Below are 20631 nucleotides of genomic sequence, written 5' to 3'. Positions count from 1 at the left end.
TTTGCAGTGAGGAAGATGAGATGCTCCTGCAGGGGAAGCAAGGGAGGGTCCGGGAGAGGAGCAGTCCTGTCCCGGAGGGGGCCAGGTGCAGCTGGTCTTTGCTGGAAGGCTCTGCTGCGAGCAGCTGTGGGGTCAGGCCAGCCTCTGCCAGCCACGGGGGGCCTTTCTCACTGGGCTCCTGCAGCTGCTTTTCGATGTAATGTGCCTGAATCTCCCACGAGCTCTCTGTCAGAGAAAACTAGTGGTTGTAGGGCACCCCTTACCCCCAAGTCAGCCGTGTGCCGCTAGGCAACCCAGCTCAGGATGGGGAGGGGAGAGCAGAGGGGAGGCTGAGCTGGAGGTGCAGCACCCCATGGGCTCACCCCACTGGTCTCCCAGGTATGCCGCTGTGTGCTGCCTCCTAAGAGACTGATTTTGGCAGGGGGGGGAGTAGGGCCTGCCTTTGGAGTGGAGCTCTGCTGGGTTGGGGGGGGGGCACCAGGAGAGTTGCAGCCCGGGCCCAAGCCTCAGGGCTGCCGCTCTGTCAGCGGGTTGTGTTGGGGGAAGTGACTGCCCTTCTTTGGCCTCATTGCCAGGGTGGGAATGGCAGGAGCACCTGCTTCAGGAGAGCCATGTCCTCACCAGGAGCAGTCGGCCCAGGGCTCAGCACCGGTGTCTGCGTGGCCTGTGATGGATGCTTGTTGTCCCCACTCCTGGGAGAGTGGGCACGTTTGCCAAACCCAACCCTGACCACACAGGCATGGTTATCGGAGTGGTGGGTCGGGGCTGAAGAAGGAAGCGTGGACCCTCCATACCTAGGACGCGGTGTGTCTTCTGTGTCCCGTGCTCCCTGCCTGCAGTCCGGGAGGATCTTCCCGTGGGGTCTGGCAGAGGACAGCCTTCAGTTTTACCGTGTGTGCCTGTGCATGTGCGAGACTCACAGGCATCATTTGGAAAGCTTTATACTTAAAGCATTAATTAATTAGGATAGATTCCGTTTCTCGTTAAAATTAACACCACGAATGAACCTTTTAAAGAAGGGAGGTCATCTGAGCCTAATCAATGTAGAGTAACTTAACTTAGAAATTTAGCTTTTAAAAATGACTTAAGGTGTTTTGTTAGAGAAGTGCTGGACACACACACGTTTTGGTCGTCTCGGGGAGCTGTTAACACAGCGGGGGCTGGAGGGCCCGAGGCGTTGCGTGCATGTTCCTGGGCATCCCAGCTCGGGCACAGACGCCAGTCACTGAGGCCGCGGCGTGAAGTCCGGCTGGGGCTGAACTCCGCGCTTGCTCAGCCTTGCCCCTTCATACACGGGAGAGGCTCGTAAAGTTGTGTAGACGTTTTAACCTTGACCAGACATTTTCAACAAAACACGTTTGATGAATAATACAGGATTAGAATTTGGCCCAGTTGTGTGCATTAATTAGGAATAATGCAGTTGAAAGCGCTTTGGGAGTAACTCTTAAATCCCGGTGGACTGTGCCTTGTGTTTCTGTAATGCAATGTCTGTTCTTTGACTGAAACTTCTCCTGGTACAGCCCCTACGTTCTGGCCTCTGCTGTCCCAGAGCAGCTTGCATTTCACCGTCCAGCAGCCTCCTTCCCTTCGGGGCTGTGTCAGCCTGATGGTTCTGCGCCCCGTGAGCCCCTTGAGGCTGGCTGTTGCGTGGGGCAGAGGGACGATGTGCGGGCTCTGGCTTCGGGAGAGAAGATGCTGTTCTGACAGCAGCGCCCTCCCCCTGAGCAGGTGTGTGGGCAGCAGAGGGACCCAGGTTTCCTGACTTGGCGGCGGGCGTCCCGAGGTGCTCTGTGGATGTGGGCTTCACACCCTTCTTTGGGAAGACAGGGTCATGGGAACAAGAGGTTCTGCTTCTTTTAAGATTTGAATGTGAGCCTCAAAAGGGGGGCCGGCCACACACAGCCCCCACAAAGTACACTAGGTCAGCCTTGGACTCCGGGGACCCTAGCCTCCTTGGGGCAACTCACCTGCAGTTTGCCGGAAGTGCTTTCTCAGGTAGGACGGGCAGACATAGGCTGCGTTCCTCTCGGGAGGGTGGAGCTTCTCTGTCCCATGCAGCCCTCCTGCCACTCACCTGTGGGCCGGGTAGACCTGGCTCTGTGCATCATGGAGTCTGGTAAAGGGAAGCCCGGGGCACCCCTCTGCTCCCTGAACCCTTGTTAGAGCCCAGAGATAAGCACCCTGTGGTGTGAGTCAGAGTCCAGCCCTCGTGAGACGCCCGAGCACGTGCGTGTGGCTCTCTGGGCCGATACCCCAAGTGGGGACAGTGACGGTGCATTCCAGCCCCTCCCAGGCTCCCATCTTCCCGGAGTGCCCTCAGGTCAGTGTTATGTCCACAGAGGACTTCTGCTTTGTTCAGAGCCATTCGGGCCCCGGTGCCCTGATGATGATGAAGTGCTTTGTGGACTGACCGCTGCTGTGTGGTGCTTTCACGGTCATCCACTCGTGTTGGGTTGAGTCATGCCTGCTCTTTATGTGGCTGTGACTCTGTACTGTAGTGACATGATTTTAAGGCTATTATCTAGATTTGACCCCAATCAGTAGGGTCCCCAGGTGCTGGCAGAAGGAAACACTGGACTCAAGGGGGTGACCCTTAAGGACGGCGGGGAGAGCTGTGGGCGAGCTCAGACGTAATGATGGCTCCAGCCTCTCAGAAATCACATGCAATGCCAGTTGACTGAATTTGTTTACAATCTGGTGAATTTTGAATAAAAACTTTGCGAAGTCTTTGTAGGGACTATGTGGACACTCAAGGGTTTAGATAGCAAGAGGCACGGTACGGTACGTGCTTTGGTTCTGATTAATTTTATGTGATTGAAGGCTTGCCAGCTCACAATAATTTTTCGCATTTATCTAATCAGTTGCAAGAACAACTACATAATTAGCCTCAATTTAAGAGATGATGATGCAGTCGTAGAATTAAACGTGAAGGTACAGACTTTACGCAGAGAGGTTCAGTGTGAGTAGTGGGGGAAAGAAGTGGCCAGAGAGGAAGGATGTTTATTCTGAACATATTCTGTCGAATTGGCTTCTACAAAACAAGGTGTGATGTGGAAGTGTAAGGTATTAGATTTGCATCCTTGTGACATGTGGGGCCGACGGTGGTGTGAAGCCCACGGCGTGCCCTGCTCTGCAGCAGGGGCTCCTGGGGTCCGCAAGGAGACGGGCCTGGCTTTGGCACCACCGTGGAAGCAAGGGTGCTCTGAGGTCACGCGCTCGAGGCACAGAGCTCCCAGCCACGAGACTTCGCATCAAGACCAGACGTCTCCTGTAACTCATTACGTGGCTAAAACGAAAATGCTTTATTTGTTTCCTCTTCCTTCTCTAAAGATAGTTGTTTTCTGGGGGGTTTAGATTGCATAAGGCCTAGGAACTGTGTTGTTTTAATTAGAGCATTCTGTAATGCTGCTCAGCCCAAGAGCTCTGCGTAGGAGAGAACGGGGTCTTTGCAGCAACACGGTTCAGTCCCGTTAACAAGAATGCAAATCTTGTCTAGTGGGCTTGTGCAGATATTTAAGGCATGAGCAACAGGGATAAAAGCAGTTAAATATAGACATTTAGTATACCTACTGCTCTTGAGACATCCACTCCTTGAGGATTGCTTGAGCATTTGAGTGACCAGTGGAACTGGTCATGTAAGTGGGAGTGATGGTTGGACAAGAAGGGACTGGATCCCTAAAAATTGCAGACATTGATTGGCGTTGGCAGTCCAGGAGAGTCTGGTTCTCATTCTGCCTGGATTAGAGCCAGTCACTAGGGAGTCGTGATGCAGTTGTATGAAAGTACAAATAAGCAGAAATCCACAGGTTTGGGTAAGAGCATGTGTGTGTCTGTTGTATTTTGAACTATTTGACGCTAAGTTGCAGGCGCCGAAAACCTTACAGTAGAGCTGTAGGCAGGGGGACGGGGACGCTGGTAGAGGTAGGCAGGGGGACACTTCTTTGTGTGAGGAGTTGAAGCGTCACTCTTGCTTTAGTTACCTCTTGCTTTGCCACACGCCACTCCAAAACTTGGGGCTGATGACCACCACTGGTCATTATCTCTCATGACTCTGTGGTTTTATTGGATGCAGCGGGTGGGGGTTCGGCACTAAGTGGCTTCACTGGGGTCATCTGGAGTCCGAGCAGGCTGCCCTTGGGGGGCTGCTCCTGGGCTGGAGCTGGACTGGCCCGTGGCCGGGGGCTCTGCGAGGCTGTCCACCCAGGCCCTTTGGTCCTCCTCTGCACAGGGTCCCCTTGTGGCCCTGGGCCTCACAGCACGGTGGCAGGGCTCCAAGAGGAGATGTAAGTGGCATTTGAGAACCAAGGCTATAGGCCTGCCAACTCCTGTGATGACCTTGCTTTCTCTGATGGGTGGTGTGGAATGTCTGTGCTGCAGTCTGGAGCTGGGAAGGAGGAGGTGTGGAGGTTTTCTGCACGGACGGTCACAGCATCCTGTGGCATCCACTCTACGCCCAGGGTGGCTTGACTGTGAGCTCCTTCAAGGCAGGGCCCATGCTGTGTACACAGAGGGGCTCTGCCCACGCTCACCGCGGGCATTCAGGGAGCGTGGGCTGCGGGAACTTTGGTCTCTCTGAGGCGGGGGCGGCACTGTGTGGAGAGCACCTGCGTGTTTTTATGGAGATGCTGACTGACCGCGTGACTCACAACATGCTGCAAGCCCCAGCGGTGCCCTCCCTGTTGGGCCAGGTGGGCTGGGGGTGGGCCAGTCAACACCAGGGTCGTGACCTTGGGCAGACAGCAGTCCACCCGTGTGGCACAAGTCCACGTTGAGAAACTCCATGCGATTTGTGAACGATGTGATTTGTTGGGGCGGCTTGGCTGATGATGAAAGTCGGATGCATTTTTGTAATTATACATCATGAAATGATTATTGAACTGCTGAAAGACCTAAATCTTTCTGCATTTAAAAAGTCTAGATTTTTAAAATTTACATTTATACAATTCCTGAGATATCTTTTCATTCCATTCATGTCATTTCTTTGGGAGTTTAAGAAAACAAAGCATAGACCTAAACATGTATTCACGTGACTAGAAATAATGCTCCAAAAGCAGTCTGTTTTTGGGTAGTTGGCTGCCGCCGCTGGCTGACCGCCAGTCCCCCTTGGAGCACAATGGCCATGGCTCCCCTCTGCTTATGGGGCTCTTCAGCACCCAAGGACAGGCACCTAGTTTCTTATAGTTAATACTATTTTGTTGTTAAAGATCAAGACACAACCAAGAATAAGAAGTTAGGGGTCGCTTTAACCTTGAACATCAGGTAGCAAGGTTCCCATCAGGCAGAGATTACCTAATTTTCGAGAGCCGACTGCGCCTTGCCCTCCAAAGCACCATGAGGAGCCAGCCTTCTGCCTACAGGTCTCAGGCCCCCCTCCCTGGAGCTGGACCCATGCTTCCTCCTAGATCGTAACCTTCTGTGGCATTCCTGGGGAGGAGATGAGAGAAGTTCAGGAACGAGGGGAGTGTTGGTATCTGTACATGTGGGGATAGGAGCCAGTAGCTTTTCCTGGATTGTGCTGGGAGGTAAAGCCCGGCATGGATCCCGTGACTCCAGGAGCCGCACACGGGCTCCGGCTCTCTAGAACGCCCTCTCCATTACTGTTGCACCATCCCGGGATTGAGAGGGCTTTGATTGTCTTGAGCTGTCTTCTCATCTGTCCCCTCTGCTTAGTGGCTTCTTTCTGGTGCCCCTGGAACGGCAGCCACAAGGCTCCTCCGGTTTCTTTTGGGGGCAGGGGGACTTATGGAAGCTCCGAGGGAAGGAAGGGGCGATCATGGGAGCCGTTTCCAGTTACAGTGTGCATTCGGTGGGCGCAGGTGCACAGGGCTGCTTCCTGACCCAGGCCCTATGCACAGCATAGGACTTGGATCCAGCGGATTCAGATTTAGGAAGATAAAACACTCTCTTTGTACCAAACTCTGTTGCTAGGCAATCTCCTATCTACTGAAACATTCAAATCTGAATCTATTATTTCTCTCTATGTGGGAGATTTTTGGCCACGTGGGAAATCTTTAAAGACTTGGGCTTTAGTTATGCTTAGAGCATGAATCACAGGATGGTTTAGTGCTGTTTCAACGAGATGTGTTGTGAATCTCTTGTTTTTAGTAGCTGTAGCTGATGTTCTGAGATGTGCGTGAGAAGAGTTTACGTGGGTTTGTCAGCTAAACATCATCCGTTCATGTGAACCCCTGGAGAATGGTGTGTGTTCCGGTAAGCCCGTCTCTGTCATGACGGATGCACCGTGCACACAGTTCATTTGTGTTAAAGTTAGGCAACACAGCAGTAAATCCAGGCTGCTTTCATTGTGTATTTGTGAGGTGACTTTACCAAGATCCAGCTAACAACAGCTTGGCGTTCTTTAAACTCTTAAGCCTCTCCTGACTTCTTTGGGGTTTGTCTTCCTCCTTATACCGGAAAATAAATTTCAGTAGCTTTCAGAATTTTTTCTGTGAAATGGGGCCTTCTAACCCCAGCTGGGGAAGAGATTAGAAGAAAGAAGAAGTATCCCACATTTTATGTGCACAACTTTTTTTGGAGTGGGTGAGAAGGAGGAGGGTGCACGTGTAGAGAGTGTGGTGTGTGTGCGTCGGGAGCCTTTATCTGTGGCGGTAAAAGGGGGTTGTGTTTCTGGGCAGCCACGGTCCACTGCGGGTGGTTTGCCACAGCAGACAGAACAGTCTCTGCCTCACAGACAGTGCACTGTGTCGCTTCACTTCTAATAAAAACGTTCTGTTCAGGAAAATATGGTTCTGTGTTGCGTGCCAAACACAAACAGAAATCTTGGAGGACCTAGGTAGTTCAGGGAATTAATCCCTCATGGAAAAGCCTTCCCTTACTCGAGATGACGGAAAATAGAATTTCAGCCATAAAGGCCAGAGGAGAATGAGTTTGGTGTTAATGAGTTCCAAAAACATCCTAGAAAAGTCACAAAAGCAAGTGTGTATCTTCTATCGCTCGAGTGAGGAAGCCTGGCCGTCTCGCCAGCCCCAACCTAGCGCCGTGCTGCAGGTCCGTGAGCCTGTGTGGGGCGGCTGGCCTGGACGGGACCTAGGGGCCGCTGTGCTCCCTGCCACTGGCCCCGGTTCTTCTGGAATCGTTTTGGTCCCCAGCAGAAGCTTGTTATATGAAGCCACACGGGCTCGTGCCGGTGGGCACGGAACGCCCAGGGACATGTTCGGGAGTGTCTGCGTCTCTGAGCTTGTCAGGACAGGAAACACGAGCCTGTCGTGTTTCCCTGTTGTGGCCACGGACCGGGCTGTTCCATGCTGGGCACTGGTTTGGGGATGGTGGCCAGGATTTTACGACTTGTTCTCGAGAGAAGTGGCATGAACTGATGACTCACATGTATGTTTCCAGAATTTTGCGGAGCTGAAATGGTGTCGTCTTTGACGGGGCTCCCGAGTAGTTGAGGCTGAAGGAGCTTTGTGGTACCCCAAAGGTGCTCTCTGCTGTCTGGACACACTGTGTGCTGGTCGTGAGCCCCTTTGGGTGGATCTCACGTCTGAGTCTCCTGACTGCAGACAGTCAAGAGGGAGGGGTCTTCAAATCTAGGGCTAGCCTTAAAATCATTTTCAAGTATGTTGTAAAAGGTTAAATCGTTTTTAATACCATTAGGTCCACAAATTTTATTCATTTCTGTTCCTTACAGAACCCAGTGCAGGATCACATGATGATGATGATGAATGAATACAGTAATAATTATTCCAAATTAGCTCTTAGTTGTAAGAGGCACAAGTACAAAGGCATTTTGAAAACATTCTTCCATTTTTAAGGCATTAAGAAATGGAGCCACGTATTAGCTGATAACTTTAATCATGAGTAATTGTCTGGAAATATACAGAAGGGTACTTACTGAAAACTTAGAGCTCAGTAAGCTGAAAAATTGTGACTTCTGAGTAATTCCAAAATTTCTTTTTGGTGGGGTCCAAGTTGAAATTTTTTTGTGTAAGGGAGGTGTGGTGATTTCCTTGGGCGTTTCTGTCACGATCTTTTAACTGTGTCTGCATCTCTGGCAAGTAGGCCTGCTGTGTCGTGGTGCAAACATCCACGTGACCGGGTGGGCAGCCAGAGCCCTCGGCCCGTGCCAGTGTGTCGGGCGGTTTGGCTGATGAGGCAGAGCGGCTAAGGGGCGTGTAAAGGGTTCTTGACACCTGAGAATTCTCTTCCAGGAGCCATCCCAGTAGGTGATGTCTGCTGAGAGGAAACCAAGTCATCACTGCTGCCCCAGGGACGGGATTTCGGAATTTCTAGCTTGTCATTGCACGGAGGTTTCACTACTTCCTTATCAAAGGGGATGGGGCACGAAAGAGGGACACCTTTTAGGACATTTCATCCCTATTCTGATCACACCCAGCACTTCTCTGACGGGCCCCCCTTGCCTAAAACCTCAGCCTGTTCCCCTGCCCTCCCCGTGGACTCTGGGCTTACCCTGCGAAGGGGAGAGTAGCCAGGGGCTCGGGGCCGAGAGGGCTGCCGTCGGGCTGCTGTGGGTCTTCAGGGCCTGGAGGCCTTGGAAACACGTGGTCATCCCTCAGGACGCTGAGCAGGGAGAAAGCAGGGCCATCGAGGACCCACCTGCTGGCCAGTGTGGTGGTGAGAGGCGCGCCGTGTGCCAAATCCCGATGGATAAGATGCAGGAGCCCAAGTGAAGTCCATGGAGCCCTTGAGCCCTCACAGGACAGAACTACTGTAGAAGAACAAGTTCTCAAGCACAGTGCGACTTCCACTTTTTTACCTGCTTCAGGGGCGCACCACCGAGTATTCAGTTCATTTGTGTTTTCATGAGGAATCTTTAGCAATCCTAGGTCCATGCTAACTGGGAAGCCTGGTTAACAAAGTAAGCTGCTGTTTAATGGTGTGGTGAGTGACTTAGAGCATCCTGCGTGGTTTAACTCGCCTGCTGATCTTGGGAACCTGAAGGACAGTGAGAATGAAGGTCCCTCTCCCACATCAGGAGCCTGTGATGGTACAGTTTTCCCACCAACAGAGGGCACGACAGACAGGACCCCACAGTGCTGTGTCTGTGTGCACACCTCTGGGAATGAAGCTCCGTTCTGGACCCCGTAAGGGTTGAAGTCTAGAAATTTGCGACAGTCCACAGCAGAACCATGTGAATGCCAACATGAAGACACAGTGCAAGAGCAGAGGTCAGTCTCTGACCCAGTAACAGATCACAGAATCTGGATGGCTTCCACCCTGTTCTGAGCAGCCAGAAAGGTTCCTTGCTTCCTCTCACACGGATGATAAGGGGAACACTTGGAAATATTGGGTGAAATACGCTGCCTTCTTTATCTTGCCTCGAAGGCTTTGTGGTGCACAGGTGAAGAACATGGGAACGCCCCGGGGTTTGGGCTCGAAGGAGCGTAGAGTATCTGAGACCGCCCGGCGTGCCTGCACATGCCGGAGGGAGGCCGGGGGGGGTGAGCACACGGGACTGATCGCTGCTTTGTGCACAACACACGTGACCGGTAGAAAAATAATCTAGAGATTATCTCCACGTGTGAACAAGTACAGTCACTTATTTTTAAAAATTCGGGCCATTGTTTCATGTTGACTCCAAAAGTAAAACAAACAAAAAGCTTGTAAAGTGACCCAGACTGATTTTTAATGTTCTGCTTCTTCATCTCCTCTGAGCTAATGCATTCGCCTTCCGCAGCACTTCTCTCTTGAGGTTTGTGTCATCAGATGTCCGCATAGCATTCGACGCTGTGCGCTTGGAGTTAGGGACAGTCCTGTGCCCGGCACTGCCAGTTGGCCCGAGCTCTGAGTTTGGCCTTGTAGCTGGAGCGTGGTGAGGGTGCCTGCACACACGTGATTTTATGACGGAAGCCTTTAGGAGAGTGACGACGTGGCCAGCAGTCCAGCGATAGGCGCCCCGCCTGTCAGCGCCTGCATGCTCTCCCAGGAGTGGCGCCAGCAGAGGGACACGTGCACCTTTTAGGCCGCACGCCCAGACGCAGGCGGCCAGCAGCTGGCCATTGGTGGGCCTGTCGCATGCCAGTGTCTCCATGAGGTTCTGCAAGGGGCTCGGGTAGCGGGAGGTTTGCGGAAGGAGGACGGGGAGCCTTGCCTCCTTAGAACTAGGCCTTCGTGGTGTCACCAGCGGGCGAGTCTTTTTGAGAGGATTCTTTTCTGTCCGGGATGGCGCTTCGTTGACACCCGACGGGGAAGCTGTTGGTGATCAACGGGAGTTCTGCCAGGAGACGATCGGCCCAAGAGACACCGAAGGCCTGAGGCTCTCTCCTCACCGTGAAGTCCCAGGTGGCAAGGGTGTCGCCTACACAGCCTCCCTCCGGCTTGGTCATCCTCCTCGCTGTCTCCGACCCCTCACTCGCATGTGAGCGGCTCTGCCCCATGCTGGGAGGTAGCCGGGCCGGAGTTGGCACAGCCGTGCTCAGAGCTGCTGCTGTCTGCTTGTATTTTTACTGGCCTGTGGTCCCCGCTCAGAAGTTAGCCTCCGAAGCTCCCTTCCCTCCCTGGCAGCGTGGAGCTAATGATAACAAACAAGATGACGTCTCTGCCAAGTGCCCAGCGCTGCAGCCTTGGGCTGAGGCCCCAGGACCCCAGCCAGTTCTGCTGCTCCCTGCAAGCTCCCCGCTCTGAGGGTCCTGCTCCCGTGTCGGCAGAACGACGACCGCGGGGCTCTTGGGGCGACCGAAATACCACATACGTGGTCCTGATCCTTGTGGCTGCTGGCAGCACTCTGGCGAGGACGCGCCGTGGCTGGGCACGACGAAGACGTGCCTGGCCATGGGCTGCTCTCTCCGGCTCCCTGCGGGTTGGGCCAGGGCAGGGGTGCAGGGGGAGGGAGCCTGAGCTCCACATCTTCCTTCTGAGGATCCGCCCCCATGCCCTGGCCTAGCTCAGCTGCGTGGATTCGCCTTCAGGAGGAAATTTGCCCTCCCGCCACTTGGTTGTTTGTGCCGGTGGCTTCCTGCTGTCAGGGCCCGGTGGTAGCACGAACAGGCCGTGTGCAGTATTGGGGCAGCGTCCGGTCACCGGTGGACTCTTCTGCAGCAGCCCCCAGCTGCTGCCCAGAGGCAGCCCACCCCTGGCCGGGGAAGTGTCGCTCTGCGAGTGGTGTTTGACTTGGAGAAAGTTGGCAGACATTCTCTACACCCGAAGCGATACGTTTGCCCCGTGTCTGATGCCCGGAGTCCATCAGTCTCGCCTTGGTTGCCCCGTGCCGTCGAGACAAGCAGTGTCCCCCTTGGCCGAGCTGGTCTGTGTGCCTGTGCCTGTGCCTTCACCGCACACAGGATGGCTGCTCTTGCGGGAGGGAGGGCGCAGAAAGGGATGTTGGTCCACTGTGCGCCTGTGTGTGTGCGGGCGGCCTAAACTCCCTGGTCTCTCGCAGTCCTGGAGGCTGTCGGCCTGATGTCGTGAGTCGGCGGGCCGGGTTCTGATGAGGACCCCCTTGCTGGGGATGTGCTCACCCGGGCAGAGGCCCCGTGTTCCCCCACCGACCTCACCTCCAAACACTACTACCCTGGAAGTTAGGGCTTCAACAAAGGGGTTTGGGGGGACACAGACAGTCCTCCCCTAGCACCCAGTCTGTCCCTGGAAAGGATTTGGGGTGTTGTGACTGATCTCTGCTCTGGGTGCAGAAGGGGGTTCTTGCCTAAAAGTGTTTGTGGCTACTTGCACCCCACACCTTGGGAGCAGACAGTAACCCTACTGTTTCTTAGCCCTCAGCGTGGGATTTTCAGAGGTGCTAGCTCAGGTGGGCGGGCTCCCAGGAGGGCTCAGCCCCGGGGGGAGTAGGGCCCAGTCAGCGTTTACCCCTGCTCACTCGGGGGAGGACGCGCCCCTTCTCCTGCACATGTTCCAGAAGACGCCAGTTCTTCACAGAAAATTGGAATTTGGGCTTTGAGGGGACCGTCACTGTTTTGTCTCCATTTCGGCAGCTTTCTCAGGATGGTCTTTAAGCAGTGGGAGCAGCTCCTGCCAGGGTCCCGCTGCTCTCAGCGGCCTGGGCCTGCCGTGTTCTTCCCCGTGTGCCTCACCGGCGACCTCTCCTTTGTGCGGGCTGTGCTCGGGGCCTGCCTGGACCTGATGGGACCCAGCCCCACACCTGTCAGAGTGTCCGGGGGCGCACGGTCCTGCGGTGGAGGAACGGGCAGGGGAGAAAGCCGCCCTCCCAGCACGCCTGGAGGACCTGCCTGTGAGCAGCCGACAGGGGTGAGGGAGAAGGGAGGACCCAGCAGGATGTTCTCTGGGAGCAAAGGGCCTGAGCTCTGTCAACGAGAGTTGACCAGGTGGCCTGGGCATGGGGTTATGGCAGACCACCCGAAATCGGTGACCCCCCACTGCATGGCTTCAACAGAAATGTGCTGTCTCACAATCGGGAGGCCAGAAGTCCAAAATCCGGGTTCTGGGGACTGCGTTCCTTCTGGAGGCTCTGGGGGGCATCTGCCTGCCTCCCCGGCTCCTGGGGAGCTCCAGGCATCCCTGGGCTGTGGGGGCGTCCCTCCACCCTCTCCTCTGTGGTCGCGTATCACCCTCCCTTTCCCATGTCTTATCCAAATGTCTGTCTTAGGACGACAGTTGCCATTGGATTAGGGCCCACCCTACTCCCGTGTGACCTCTGCGTAACAGTCCCACCCTCCCAGATCCTAGTTCCACATTTATAGGTACTGGAGGTTGGCACGTGGACATTTAGGGGGACACGGGCGCATAGCTCCGTACGACGGAGCAAGCAGCCGTGAGGTGACGTGTGGGGCCTCGGGCAGGCGCCTGCGCCCACCCCGCATCGCGGCACCGCTCTTCCCGTGAGCTCACCGCTGTCCTTTGTGCGGGATATGAAGGGCCACGTGGGGAGGGCCTCCTGATGCCTGCAGTCAGGTGTGCGCTGAGCCTGGGCCGTGGGGCTGGGGTCGCCTCCGGCACGGATGTCTGCAGACAGAAGACCGTCCTGGCCAAGAGGGGAGACGCTGTCACTCACGAGGTCTTCTCCAGCATGTGGTTAATCTTGCTCAGCAGAAAACTGCATTTCTGAACCTTTCTTCTCAGAGTAGAAGAGAAACGCTGTGCTGATCGAGGCCGTAGCCCCCCGTGTGCAGAACGCGCAGACACCGTTGGCCAGCAGCTCACCGCGAATATCTGGCTGCGTGAACAGCGGGCCCGTGCGTGTTTACAACCTGATGAACGGTTCACGTTTACGTGCAGACTCAGGTGTTGCCCTTGGGGTGCGCCCGGCGGCGGCGAGAGGTACCTCTCCGGGCCTTTCCCCCGAGGCCTGAGGGCTGCTTATCGTTCCTACCAGGTGCGCAGCTGCCCGTAGGGGAGAGCCTGAAGCCCGCACCCTCTCGGTATAGCCTCCGGCTCCCCCCCCCCCCCCCCCCCCCCCCGCCGCCCCCCGCCCGCCCCGGGCCGGGAGCATGCGGGAGCCGACATCTGTAGCTTCGTAAAGCACAGGCCCTTGTGAATGCTTCCTGCTTAAGTGATCTCGAGGAAGAGGGCCTCGCCCCTTTCAGAAGTTCTTTCTTTAGCCCACACAGGGCAAACACCACGGGAAGTTTTCTTGTTCCGTGCAGGGAGTTTTCTAAGTTAAAGCAGTGACCAGAGCTGTGGCAGCACGGTCACAGGACAGGGAGCTGAAGTGGCCCTTTGGACCCACCCGAAGTGTGCAGGTTGGCAGGCTGGGTGCCCCTGGGCCACCCCTCCCTGCCCCAAGTGGGTGTGACCCACTCACGCGTAATCGATACAGACCTTTCATTTTCCTCCTGTTCTGTCTCACCTGCTCCCTGCCCACCCCGTGCGCCGCTTCTAGAAGCCAGAGGCCTGGAACCCATGGCAAAAACTGGAGGTCTTCGGATTTGACTTTGGCTGATTTATTAACCCCGCCCCAATCTACTGGAAGGTTTTAAAACACATGGTTAAGATTTGTACCCAGGAATGCTGCCTTATCTGGAGTGATGGGGGATGAATACCAAGTATCTCCAGACTTCCGTTCCTGCTTTATTGTATTTTTTAGGTTTTGTGTGTGAGGTTTGTGCTCAATGCTGGAACGAGCTCCAGAGCAGACAGCAGAAACCACTTTTATTGCTGCTCGCCACATAGCATCTTGACGGGAGCAGGGTCTGGACGGCGGCTCGAGGGGCATTTTCCCTGTGGGTCTGATGAACGGCCCCAGAGGAGCGGCATCTGCGTCTACCCGTGATTTCTTTTTGTGCTCATTTCTGACCGTGTACTCAGGCAACTTGGTTTATGAAAGCACTCAAAATGGAAACTAGGAAACACATGAGTGTTGCTGTCAGAGGGTTTAGAGGCTTCAGAATGAATTTGTGCTCGGCACTTGCTGTGAAAATGTAGGAGGAAGATTTGGGGCTGGTGGGCCTCCTGGCCAGGGGTGATTTGGGGCATCCCTGGGACGGACTTCTCTCTCTCAAGTCCTCATTTTTCTGTCATGAAGAAGCTCCTCCTTGAATTCACATCTAGATTTGAGAAGATTGACCTCATTGAGTGCGTTCCCTTCACAAGCTGGATGCACAGGGGGACAGATGACACAAACAAGCAAGTGACCTTCTGGAGGTCATGGTCTCGTCTCTCTTCCTGGCCACACAGGATCTTAAAATTAGAGGAGGGTTTGGGTTGGCTGTTTTGTTTTCATCTGTGCAGATTCTTGGTAGGATTCAGAGTTTTATATCTAAACCTTAACTGAAAAGTCCTTGGACTTCTTGCTTTTATTTTAGGTTTTGTACCAGTTTTGCATTATTTCAGTTGGGTATTAAATAGTTTCAAAATTGGCAGTATATCGAGGAAAACCAGATTTGTGCACTCAAGAAAACAGTGCTTTTAGATCCAGGATGCCCTCAATAGGCTGCTCCAAATGCACACCCTCTACTCTTTTTCCTTGTCTGACAGTCGTTGTAGGGAAACCCTGTGAGTGAAGGTGGGAACGCCACAGGTGCCTGCTCGGTGCCTCTCGTGCGGCCTCTGGGTCTGGGCGGGGGGAGGGGGCGTATGCCCCGGTCAACCACAGGCTGGTGGCTTCGGGAGGGGATGCTGCTGGCTGATGGCCTGGGAGCCCGCTGCATTCCTGTTAGATTTTTTCTATATTCCAGAGCCTGTTGGGAAGAGGCTGCACACATCAAATGAGTGGGAGGGAGCTGGAAACTCATCATCGAGACTTCCTGCTGGTTCTAGAGCAGGGGAGAGGCGGGTGTGCTGGCCTCTCGTCCTCCCAACAGAGCGAGGATGGATCGTGTTCTTTCTGTGGGCTCTTCTGGGGTGCCACGCTGATCCATGTGACAGTGGCTTGTGACCTCATTTTTGCTGCTCTGCATTTCAGATTTGATATAAATAGGTTTTATTTTAACTTCACCAGTTTAAAATTAAGTCCAAATCTACACATTGTGTCTCAGCCTCCTGCATATTTCAAGAGGCTGCTTAAGAGCTTTGAGGAGCTTTCAAACCCGTCTCACCTTCCAGAACTCCTCCTTCATTGGTTATCCCGTCCGCGGGATGAGCATGGACTCCACTGTGTGGGTCCAGCACAGAGACCGTTGGGCCACACGACCCAGGGTCCTCCTCAGCCGGGTGGTTGCTGTTGTTTCGCGGATCCAGGTGAGAGATGGCGTCCCCACCCACGTCCCCTCCCTCGTGAAGAAACTCCCTATCTGCAGAGCGGTCCGTTTGATTTCTTCTGCCTGCGTTTTCTTCCTCCACAGCTGTAATTTAACAAAGTGTTAATCTCACCTTCGGAGAACTTTCCCAAATTTTGAGGACGACCTGAAAAGCATCCCGAATTGCTTTGTGTGCCGGTGCTGGAGCCCGGGTATTCGGGGTCGGCCTGTGATGGGGGGAAGTGCCCCTCGGGGGATGGAGTACAGCCGTGGGGTGAAGCCTGCAAGCCAGACAAGGACGGGGCGGTGGCTCAGGTCCCGGTGTCGGTGGTGACGCCTTCCTAGGGTTGCAGGAGGTCACAGTGGGTGAGGCGGGCCTGGAACGTGCTCAGAGACCTGTGTCTCCGCTGCTGAGCTTTCTGCACAGCCAGCCCGACTCCTGATGCTGCTGCTGCCCTTAGCTCGGCTCTAGTCTGAACGAACTTTCTGCCCACTGTAGGTGAAGCCATTCCCATGGAGAAGCTCGTCTCCCTGGGGGACTCTTGCTTTCCCCACCTGAAGAATGGCGCCCCCGTCTGGTCACGCTCCCAGCTCTTCGCGTGGAGGCCCCTGGGGGAGGGTTTTCTCTGCAGGGTCTGGGATGTGAAGAAGGGCGAGGGCGCTGAGGGGCTGGAAGGCCTCTCCCGCCAGCCCCTCGTGCACGTTGACTTTTTGACTTGTTCCCGAATCAGTTGCCAAAAGCAAACCAGCGTGGACACATTGAGGAAGTGTGGTGTTTGGGTTGAAATCTCAGGTGAAAACATTTTCCCGTTTTTATTTTCATTTGCCAGCCAGGCTGGTGAAGTGCCTGTCCTCGTCATAACGTGGCACATTCAGATTCCGAGCTTTCTGACGTTCTCGTTCGTAAGATGGAAGCAGCTGTGCAGGCCGTGTGTGGAGTCAGCTTACGGTGGTGCTGACAGGAAGCAGCGTACCCTCAGGAAACCGTAACATGCCCCGTGTCACGGGCGGTCGTGGCTCACCGCCAAAACCAGAGGAAGGCAGAGCCTTCTCAGAAAACAGTTCCGGGATGGCGTGGCTTTCATTAAGGATAGTTGATGATTTGACCTTACATCAGCGCATTAAGGGATCTTGTACGGCACGCCGTGGTGACAGAACCGTGACTACGTTACCTAACATTTTCGCTCCCGTGGTTCCAAACACTGCACGGTTTTTACATTTGAGCCAGTATCGAGCAAAAGCGTGCTCAGTGAGGGCATCCACAGCACCAGTGGACTGTTCCAGCCTCTCCTTCCCTTCACCCACCGAAAGGCAAACTCATGTGCTGTTTTGAGCATCCCTTCCCTTCCGTCTTTTCCCCATCGAGATCTTTCCTCGCTGTCGTGGGGCCGAGTTGCTGCGTGGAGCACACTCTCCCCCACACCGCAAACCCGTGCCCAGTGGGAGCGCCCCGCGCTTGATCCCACCAGTTAGAGAGGCTCTGCCCCTGGGGGAGTGGGGCCGGCCCCTGCCCGAGGCTGCCGTCCCGCAGGCCACGTGGGGGCTGGCTGCCTTCCTGTGGCTGCACTGGGTCTTACCGTATGGCTGGGAGAGGTCTGGTGCAGAGGAGGTCCGGGGAGTAATACAGGAGACGGGTTTTTGCCAGTTTTTCCAAACCTCTCTTGGGAGCACTCACTGGTACAAATGGCTGATGATGGACAAGGAGCTGCTGTTGTCGGGTCAGCCCTTGGGGAGCGAGAAGCCGGCTCCTTGGAAGGAGACAGCTGAGGAAAGGCCAGCATGCTGCGTGCGTGCCTGTGGCTGCAGCGCCGGGTGTCCACATCCTCATGCACTCACGGTCTGGAGGTCCATGTCCAGCGTCGTCACCGGGCCGCTCCTCCCAGAGGCTCTAGGGGAGGGTCATCTCCCAGCTGCCCCTGCCTCCAGACCTGCCCCATCCTTGGGTTTGCTTCGTAACTGCATTTGTCCACTATCAGAGGGCTCTGTCTCCCTGGCTCTCAAGCACTCGGGGGGCTGTCTGGAAGAGCTGGCGAAGGCGTCTGGCATGTGGGTTGGGGATGTGATGCCATCTCCTCTTCCCTCCGGGCTGCCCTCCCATGAACCTCAAACAGCAGAGACTTCCAGAAGGTCTTCGGTGCTTTGGTCTCTCTGTCCCACACCCCACTGTTTCCTCGCCATCCTTCTCAGACACCCCTCGGCTGCGCCCCTGAGCTTTACTCTTTGAAAACTGGAGCTGGTTGGTCTTTTTCTTATGCGGCTTGAAAACCCACCGTTCTGTCCCGTGTGTGGCTGTTTGAGGGAGGGCACTTGGGGATGCAGCCGAACAGCTCGGTCATGCTGTACACATTCGCACGGCAGACCCCACGATGTGGAGGGTGGGCCTCGGCCGCCTCTCTGGGTCCGTGCAGCCACAGTAGAACAGCACTTACCCCTGGCCCAGCGAGGCTGTCCGTGCTGACCGGGGTCTGCTTTGTCTCTCCAGGTGCTGCAGGGCGCCCAGCTGATAGCCGTGGCCTCTTCTGACCCCACTGCTGGGGGCGTGGACGGCTCGCCTCTCCAGGGCAGCGACATCCAGGTCCAGTACGTCCAGCTGGCTCCGGTGACTGACCACACCACTGCGGCTCAGGTGGGTCCCCCCTTCTGGAAGTGGACGCCCCCGTCTGTGGACAGGTCCTGGGGCTTCTGTAGGTGTGCACGCAGCTGGGGTGATTCTGCTTCTGCTCTTCTCCCATGAGGAGGGTAAACTGTCGTTGAAGGGCACATGATGTGGATGGAGGCACTGATTTTTGTAATGCCTGACGATGTGAGGCTGGAAGTTAGGTCCCGGCCCAGATGCCAGTGTTAAGCCAATTCTTGAGATAATACGGTGTCTTGTCTTCTTTATAAATTCAGAGGCAAGAATTAATTGTGTCTGCCTACCCCACAGAGCCAGCTCCTGGGGGCTGCAGAACGAGAGGGTTCCTGTTTACCTGAGACCTCACTGCCCCTCTGAGAGCGGCAGGGCCCAGCCCGGGGTTCAGCACGCCTGCAGACAATGTAGCCCCGGCCCTCGGCCTTGACCCTTTCCCCAGGGGCAGGTTGTGGGTTCTCGCCTCTGTGGTGGAGATGCAGGATAGCCCTGGGCAGCTGTGGCGCTTCCCTGGGTGCTGAGGGCCCCGTCTGGCCTGGTTTGCAGCCTCCCGTGTGGCAGCCCGGGGGCCTTGCTGGGGATGGCTCGTGGCTAGGGCCCGGTGTTCCCTTTGCTCGGTGTGTGCTTCCTCAAGGGACAGTCTGGTGGCTGAGCCCCGGCCGCCCCCGCCCCTGCTGCCCTTGTTGTCTGGTTTTGCTGGACTGAGGGGCTCGTCTCCGCTGCCTGTCCTCCATGCCTTCCCAGGAGCAGGAAAGCGCGGCGTGCCCTCTCTGCATGCCTCCTGGCACGTCAGCTGAGGGGACTGCTGCTTCGAGCGTCTGACACGTTTGTGGAGCTGCCCCTCGGCAAGTGCGCTTGGCCAAGCATGGCCTCCCCTCAGCGTCCCCCGGGCCTCCCAGCTAGTGTGAAGGGCCAGCCGGAAGCCCCGTTTAGGGGACAGCATGCTTTCGGTGTAGTCGGCTGATCGGAAAACAGCGGGGCCTGCTTTTCTGGCAGTAACGTAGGATGGGTCCCGAGAGCATGGGGGTCCATCCCTGGCACAAAGCGCAGGCTGCAGGTGGCGGGAGCGGCAGATGCGCCCTTTCCCTGTGCTCTCGAAGCTTGTGGGTGGTGCTTGGAGTCACTGGCCTTTGTGCTGAGACCGGGCCGAGAGGCTCACTGACGCAGGGGCTCTCGGCTGCTCCGACCACGGCTGGTCAGCTCCTGCCTGTGTCCTTGCACGCTCTGCAGTCCCCTGGGCCCACCCCTCTCCCCTCTGCATCTGGTGCCGAGGAACCATATGTATCTCCACGCCACTGGCTTCTGATGCTCAGAACTGAAGCCCCAGATTCCCACACTCCCCTCTGTCTCTGTTTAGGACCGTGCTCGGTGTTGTGTGTGCTCCTAGCCTCAGGAGGAAAGGGCATTGTCCTTTGCTTGCTTGTGAGCTGGCTGCTGAGGAGTGGAGCTCGGTGTAGCCAGAGAGGGTGCCCCAGGGGGCTGTGACCAGGTGGCCGGCTGGCTGAGCTCAGCGGACCTGTGAGGACTTAAATGCTTAATCTCCTAATTCGTAGCGAGGCCCCTTGAGCGAGCGTGTTTCCTGGAGAAGGCGCCACCTCTCGGTCCCCCTCAGGCTCCTCCAGCCCCTTCCATGTGAGTGGCTACAGCAGCCCGGGCCCTTGTGGGCCTGCCTCCTGGGTGGCCTTTGTGCGGTAGTGAGCACAGGGGCCCACTTCACCCTGGAGATGAACCAAGAAGGGTTGAGTGTGACCAGGAGCCAGCGGTGTTGTGGGGACGAGGTGGACTTCTCTCTGGGTTGAGCATGAGCCTGTCCTGGAAGTCAGAGCCCCTGCAGGCCCCCCTCTACCCACGCTGGGTCGCTTGTGTCTGATGCCCTGCATGGTCCTAGGTGGGGTCATTGCACTCAGGCAGTTTTCTTCCCTGCTGCCCAGCAGGCATGGAAGGGTCCCATGGTGCATGCTTCAGACCTGGGGTGCCGTGTGGCAGGCCGTCTTTCTGGACCATGAGTTTGTGGTCATTCCACAGATTGCAGAATTGAGGAAGGCCGTGTCCATTTAGCTCTTGGCCTCCTTGGCTTCCGGTCTGCATTCTTTGTCTCAATTCCTGCCTGGCAAGTTCTTGGGACCCACTTAATGAGTATGTGTAGGAACAGGCCAGAGAATGAGATGTGCACCCGCGGGGGTGTTTTCCCTGTAGGAGACCTCACTTGGCCTGGACTCGGTCCGTCAGCAGGTGATACAGCAGCAGGGTGGGCCCAGACGTGGCCCGCCGTGTGTGGCCCCCCATGCGTGGCCCTGGGGCCTGCTCCCCCGTCTCATCCTCAGGCGCTCGCTCTCCAGTGGCGCCGCTGGTGCCTTCTGTAGACGGGGCCGTGTCTGCAGAAGGAAGGGGTTCCTGACTGTTTATCAGCATGAAGGCCGTCTGCTCTTGTGGGGC

At 55.9% G+C, this 20631-nt stretch overlaps 1 protein-coding gene across 6 annotated transcripts in view; it reads left to right on the top strand.

Annotated features, from left to right (window-relative positions):
• The window catches only part of LOC113936394 (BTG3 associated nuclear protein), a 129995-nt gene that overhangs the window by 87802 nt on the left and 21562 nt on the right, over positions 1-20631 (top strand). For all 6 annotated transcript variants that reach the window (XM_027619504.2, XM_027619506.2, XM_027619501.2 and 3 more), the window contains one exon: positions 18049-18192. In XM_027619504.2, coding sequence (XP_027475305.2) covers positions 18049-18192 — 144 coding nt within the window. The remainder of the gene's footprint in view (positions 1-18048; positions 18193-20631) is intronic.

The sequence above is a fragment of the Zalophus californianus genome, chromosome 17, assembly GCF_009762305.2.
Source record: "Zalophus californianus isolate mZalCal1 chromosome 17, mZalCal1.pri.v2, whole genome shotgun sequence".
NCBI lineage: Eukaryota > Metazoa > Chordata > Mammalia > Carnivora > Otariidae > Zalophus > Zalophus californianus.
The sequence above is the reverse complement of the archived record's forward strand: the minus strand, read 5'-3'. Positions and strand labels throughout refer to the sequence as shown.